At 45.7% G+C, this 6,657-nt stretch overlaps 1 protein-coding gene across 2 annotated transcripts; it reads left to right on the plus strand.

Moving 5' to 3' along the window:
- The first annotated feature begins 2,015 nt into the window (after positions 1-2,015).
- On the plus strand, positions 2,016-5,691 carry LOC120666823 (cytochrome b5 domain-containing protein RLF-like). Of its 2 annotated transcripts, none has more exons than XM_039946801.1 (6): positions 2,016-2,354; positions 2,553-2,720; positions 3,343-3,691; positions 4,742-4,876; positions 5,017-5,067; positions 5,369-5,691. In XM_039946801.1, exons 2-6 carry the CDS (start codon positions 2,682-2,684, stop codon positions 5,443-5,445), a joined length of 651 nt encoding a protein of 216 aa, XP_039802735.1. In that variant the 5' UTR covers positions 2,016-2,354; positions 2,553-2,681; the 3' UTR covers positions 5,446-5,691. The 2 variants fall into 2 exon arrangements, with proteins under 2 accessions (XP_039802735.1, XP_039802730.1); XM_039946796.1 differs by having other exon boundaries at positions 2,017-2,354; positions 2,648-2,720.
- Positions 5,692-6,657: the final 966 nt, after the last annotated feature.

The raw sequence follows: 6,657 nt of genomic DNA on the forward strand, positions 1-6,657 counted from the left end.
CCTGCTGAAGCAAGTCACGTTCTCAGCTCCCACCAGCGGCGGCGGAACCCTGCAGGCGACCCGCAGCCGCCGGGCGGCGCCCCTCCTCGTCGCGGCGGTCTACGACGCCGCCGATCTCTCCCGCGTCGACGTCAGCCTCGTGGACGTGTCCTCCGGCGCCGTCGTCGCGCGGCTGGGCGGGCTGAGCAGCGGCGGCCTGGTCTGCCTCGTCGGCGACAAGGCCGCCGTCCGCGTGATCGACACGGCCACCGGCGCCTCGACCGACGCCGTCGGCGCCGCACCCGGGGACGCCGCGCCGGCGCACAACGACCAGCGGGCCCGCCCGCCGCCGTCGCACGTGTTCGGGCACGTCCCGGCGACAGGGGAATACAAGGTGCTCCGCATCTCCGCCGCCGCCGCCGACGCCGCGCCCGGCCAGTCCCAGTCGTGCGAGATTCTCACCGTCGGCGGCGGCGGCGAGCCGCAGTGCTAGCGGCCGGCGCAGGCTCCCCCGGCGCCCGTCGCGGCGGCGGCCTACCGGAGCAAGGCGGTGGCGCGGGGCGTCGCGCACTTCCTGCTGCTGCCGCATCACCATGGGGCCACCGAGTGCGACGCCGTCGCCTCGTTCGACCTCGACACGGAGGCGTGGAGGCCGTCCCTCCTCCGCGGCCCGCTCTCCTCCTCCGGCGCCGGCGCCGGCGGCCGCCACGCCTGCCGCGCGCACCTGAGCCTGGCGGAGCTCGGTGGCTGCCTGGCCGCGGCGCACCACGACTACCGCGGCGGCCGCGTCGACGTGTGGCTGCTGGCGGACCTGGAGCAGGGGGCGTGGCGCAGGACGCACTCCGTGCGCCTCGCGTCGGTGCTGCGCGGCTGGGGAGCGCCGCCGCCGGAGGAGCTCGGGCGGCTGGTCGCCGGCGGCCGGGAGTCGCTGGCGCAGCCGGTGGCGGTGCTGGACGACGGGAGGGTGGCGCTGTGGGTGGAAGGGAAGGGCTCGCTGCGGGTGTACGATCCGAGGACGGGCGCGTGCACGGAGGTGGCGGACATGGGGAGGTTTTCTACTGTCATTGGCATGTCCACGGCCGCCATCGAGTTACAATGGACGATGGAGGCACGGAAAGACTCCCTCAATACATCTCTCAATTTCTAAGCGGCAAATGGTATTTTTTTTCTGTCAGGCTGTTGCCAAAGACTAATATCGAGATGTAATTTTCTTCGCAAGACAAGATTTTTTTGTAGCATAAAAGATTGCAAACGTGACCTCGAGCATTGCAAAGGCAGACCAGTGACTCAATCACCGTGTTCGGCTGGTCTCCAGCCCTCCAGACCTACAGTATTTCTCTCTCACACCACTCCAGCTCCAGCCACCAGCCAGGTAATAATATTTTTCTTTCATATCACTCCAACTCCAGCTCCAGCCTCCAGCTCCAGCCTGCCGAACACTCCCCTACGGTTTGTTTAACCGGTAGCAGTAATTTCCAACTCCGTAAAACTTGAAGTTGGGATGCTTTTGGTCTTCTAGGAGGATGAAAATTTTTTTAACAAAAAATCCAGATGCAGATGTCTACATATAACGCAAATCTCGAGATATCAACTCGTGCGTCTAAAATGGAGTAATGTATTAGCATACATTTTGTTCTTGTACTTTATACATAATACAAAATAAAAAAAACCATTACATAACATGCTTATCAACTTATATACTGCCCTGAACGAAGGCATCGATACGTTTCAAATCCTCCTATAGCGTGCTCAATGGGGCCACCATATAGCCTCTCATTTTAGGCATCGACAGTATAAAACCACTTAGGAGATGCATATGATGTGCATCTTGGTACTATGTACCATCTGATAAAGTTCTTTAGTCGCTTAAACTATTCATAGATAAATTAGACAGAACGATAATGCAAAAAGATATATGGCTATATTTTTAGTTATTGCAAAAAAGGTAGTCAACACCGTAGAAAGTCGAAGTGTGAACAGCATCACGGGTGACGAATCGTATGGGGAAGTCACCAATTTACCATCTTCTCCCTCGCTTCGTCCCTCCAAACCAGCCTCCCTCCCGTGATCCCGTCCCTCCCCATAGGTCCATCTTCCCCTCTCCCTACCCCTGCGGCGGCGACGGCGACGGCGACGGAGAGGCAACCGGTGACGCCTCTCTCCCTCCTCCCCGCCGGCTTCGAGGCCTGTTCCTCCCAAGCTCCAACGCCTACTGCCTACATCGAGCCTTCCCTGCCCACGCTCCCAGCGCCCGGCGCGCGCGCCTACAGGGTCCAGGCCGCCTTCCGCAGAAGCGCGCGGCTCGCCTTCCCCTCCGCCCCTCTACTTGACTGCCGCCAAGTGGAGATCCGCAAGGAATCGGATCGGCTTTATTGGTACGGCGCCCTAACCTAGCTTGCTTGGATGCATTTCCCCCTTGCATATCTTCTCCCACGCGGACAATGAAATCAGAATCTAGTCCTGTTTGTTGCGAATTCCTTTGCTGGACGGTGGGGGTAATAGTATCTGTAACTTTCCCATGGGGAAAAAAAAGGCGTTAGCCTGAACAGTAATCGTCTCTTGCTGTTTGTCAGGCATTGCTATGCAACCGTGAATCCGTCCTGAATTTGGTTGGGGTTTCTGAAATCACCTAGTGTTTTACACATCCTGCCTTGTGAACATGAACCAGGGCATATTTGGAGTGTTGTTCGTAAGGCTCTGAGATGGCTGATGGCGATTCGTCTGACTTCACATTCTGCAAAGTAAGCGTGGTGATCGTTTGTGTCATGCTTTTATGTTTGTTGTTCTAGTGCTTTGTACCATTACATTACAAGTGCATAGGTTACATTTCTGAATACTATCTAAATAAGTGAAGCGGAGGAAATAAGAAACATGATGGGTGAGGGCTCTGATTGTTGTTGTCTTCTCTTTGCTGTATGGAAATGCATGCCTTGATGCTATTATCTTGGAGTCATGATGCATGCATCAAAACAGTTGCTCTTAGTTGTTCTTGTCTCAGTTGCTAATGTTGTAGGATTGGGTTAATTAGCTGCTTAGCTATTGTATCTTCATCGGCACTCACTTCATTACCCTTTTTTAGGTTAGTAGTTGGATATCGCTGAAGTATAGAAAAAACATATATATTATGAATTATTTATCGTCTTCACTTTCGCTGATTACACTTAATTGCATGATGACTTGTCAATTTGTTACCTTAGTGGTCTAAACCTCTTGTAATAAATATGTAACGGCTGTTTGTCCCTTGACCCGTTAAGTTGCTAAGAGCATCAATGGCTTGATTTAGAAACTTACAGGTGGTAAATTTTCTTGCTTCTGGTTTACTTTCTGATATGGCGTCTAAACTTTTGTGTTATATCTTTTCAGGTTAGTTCTGAAGAAAATGATGGACAATTAGGATCTCCCAAAGCCATTCCTGTGGCTAGTATGTCGCTCGAGGATGTTCATGTTGATAGTGCAAAAACTGCAAGGAAAGATGGCTTGAAAGCCAGTGGCTCAGATAAAGATAGATCTGGTAACAGTGCTAGTGTATCAATACAAGACAGCAACATGAAAGAACCAATTACACAAACCAGTGGTGCAGCAGAATCAAATGCGTCGTCGCAGGCAAAACCTTCATCGAAGAAACCTGCAGTACGGAAAAAGGTTCCTTTTGAGAAGGGCTATAGCCAAATGGATTGGCTAAAGCTGACACGAACACATCCTGATCTAGCTGGTAAGTTGTTACAGACTTTAGTGGGTGCTGTTTAATGATCTTTGGTACTTGGATTTATATGGTTGCTACAGAGTGTCATGATGCTGCCGCATAATTGATGCCTCTCAAAGGACCTGTCTTGGGGATCTGGGAGTGACAGTGAAGCGGTCATAACTATACTAGTTGAAAACCTTTCAACTTCTGCATTCTATAGCGATTTAAGTTACTATGCCATGTTTTTCTGGTGCGTATTTTTGTCTGAGGTAAAGGTTCTGAATATGTTTATCTGGTGTGCCATGCTGACTTGTTAGGTCCTGAGAGGGGTTCCATCAGTATAAAATATTGCCAGCTTGAGAAACTCAATGCTTACCTTGCTGAATAGTTCAAATTAACTAAGTTGAGAACCTTTTATATTAGCCATTTTCCTTCAAAGAAATTGCCTTTTCTAATTTAACACTTTGTCTACTGTAGCATGTATGCCTTGGTGACACTTTGCATCTGTCCTAGGACTATCGATAGTTTGGTTGGCTGATGGCTCTTCTGAATACTAGCTCCATCTTTATGCTTCCATTAATGTTTCAGTTTTGTAGCACAATAAGTCAACCAGGTTCATAAGGGATGAGGCTGTTGTTTTGCTTGAGGGCATGATCGATGATATGTTTCTTAATGATAATGCCTTTAGCTACAGATTAATAGGATTTTTTTCTTTTGTAATTGTATGTGGTCATAATAAGACTTACATGCCTTAACCTGATGATTTTTCTGATTGAAGTTGGCTGTTGAGTACTTATGTAAAGAACAAGATGCTGTGATGAGCATCAGAAGTGCCTTCATGATAGGCAGCTATTCAATGCTTACTCAATGATGCAAATCCTTTTAAAGATTAACTTGAGACATTTTGAGATCTTGTAAACCTCTGTATCTCAGTCTGAGATTGACTAGAACTATGTACTTACACTGAATTTCGAGTTCATGTTTTCTCATCTTTCCTCTGCTTAATGTGCATTTTGCTCCTCAATTAATCGTACGGATAATTGATGCAACAAAAATATGCTTTTCTTTCTTGTATAGGGCTCAAGGGGCAGTCAAATCGAAGGTTAATTTCTTTGGAAGAAGTTAAGCAGCATAAAACTGGAGATTGCATTTGGACAGTTCTCAAAGGCCGTGTTTATAATATTGCTCCATACATGAAATTTCATCCTGGAGGTAATCTTAGCTCATGCAGAGTTAATCTGTTGAGTTTCAGAACTGCTGCTTCCACTTTAAAGCCTTTTCAGTTGTTCCTTCAAATTGTCGTATCATGATAGATTTTGCTACCTTGCATCATATTTTGCATTTGTTTGTAGGAGTTGATATGCTTATGAAAGCTGCTGGAAAGGACTGCACTGCTTTGTTCAGTATCCTTCTATTATTATTATTTTTGCAATGTTGCTGAAAATATCTTGTTGCTTGTTGTGGACTCACACTGCAACACAATTCTTCTCATGCAAGCTGGTGTGTTAGTGTTACCAAAAGGCGTGTCATAGAAACGGCACATTATGTGTTGTCACACGATCACTATGATGCTTTTGCAGCCTTATCTCGTCAATCTCTTGGTGATTGACGTGCTGATGATTCTGATCGTTAGTTGTCTCATTATTGTGATTGTTGATTGTTCTGAGGTTTATAATTCTTGATGACTCCTTGACTTTGCTATAGATAAATACCATGCTTGGGTAAATGCAGAGTTCCTTTTGGAGAAGTGCCTTGTCGGATTCCTTGATCCCAATGAGTAGATCTCAAGGTTCATGCCAATGCGGCATTTTACCACTTCTGCACTAATGGACTATTTGTATTAGGCACACTAGTCGATGAATTAAAGAATGTAAATGTTCTATTGTATCACAATGAGAATACAATAATTCGTTTCACTCTAAAAGAAAGAGAGAGAAATAAGCTTAGTGTCTGTTCGTCCTTATAGATGTGAGAATCCAGGGATACACTAGTATGTCAATGAGATGCGAGGTAGATTGCAACAGTCAGAATGAGGCCAAGCCCTTGCTCCCGCAGAATTGAAGTTATTGTGGTTGCATGATCATGTCTATAAACAAGACAAGTGGTTTTCATATGCATGTGTTCTAACCTTTTTTAGCATTATAATATGCATGTGGAATTTTCAAATTCATGTTTCTCACATGGAAGTTGAATTTGTCAAAAAGTGCTCATGGTTTTTCTGATTTTTATTATTCTTTCTAATTGATTGATGTTTTTCTTGATTTTTTTCTTTGTATATTTTAAAAATTAATCTACAATTTTTAATGGTCAAACCGTATTGACTGGACAGCATTGAAAGGAGATTTGCATTGGCACAAAAGTGGCGAACAAAATGGACGGTAGAAGGGACTGCAATGAGCCGGAAAAGAAAGGTTTCTTTTTTAAAAGCCAGGGGGGGCCGTTGGGAAGTCTTCCTTGGTCTTTTTTTTTTTCTTTCTGAAAGAGACTTTCAATGTTTTCTCGTTCTTTATTAACATAACATTGGCAGTTCCTAAAAAAGTGCAAATCCCGGAGTTTTTTTATGACGGTAGAATACCATGTTCTTTATCACACTACAAAATTCAAATTTAAACTCAGATTGTATATGGTCCGTGAAATAATTCATACGAGTAGATTGAAATAAAATTTGATAAATGGATAGTGGACAAAGTGAATTATCGAGGATACTCCCTCTGTTTTTATTTACATGTCATATTAGATTTGTCTTAGGCGAAATTTAAAAAACTTTCACCAAACTTGTAGAATGAAATAATAACACTTACAATACCAAATTTGTTTTATTGAATCCACCATAAAGTATATGTTGATAGTGCACATGCTGGATAGTATAGTTGTTGCTATATTTTTTTAATAGACTTGGTCAAAATTAACCAAGTTGGACTTAGAACAAACCTAATTATGATATGTAATTGAAAATGGAGGGAGTAGTAAAGTAGCCTCTTTCAAGATCATAA

This window comes from Panicum virgatum, chromosome 2K, assembly GCF_016808335.1.
Source record: "Panicum virgatum strain AP13 chromosome 2K, P.virgatum_v5, whole genome shotgun sequence".
Classification (NCBI taxonomy): Eukaryota; Viridiplantae; Streptophyta; class Magnoliopsida; order Poales; family Poaceae; genus Panicum; species Panicum virgatum.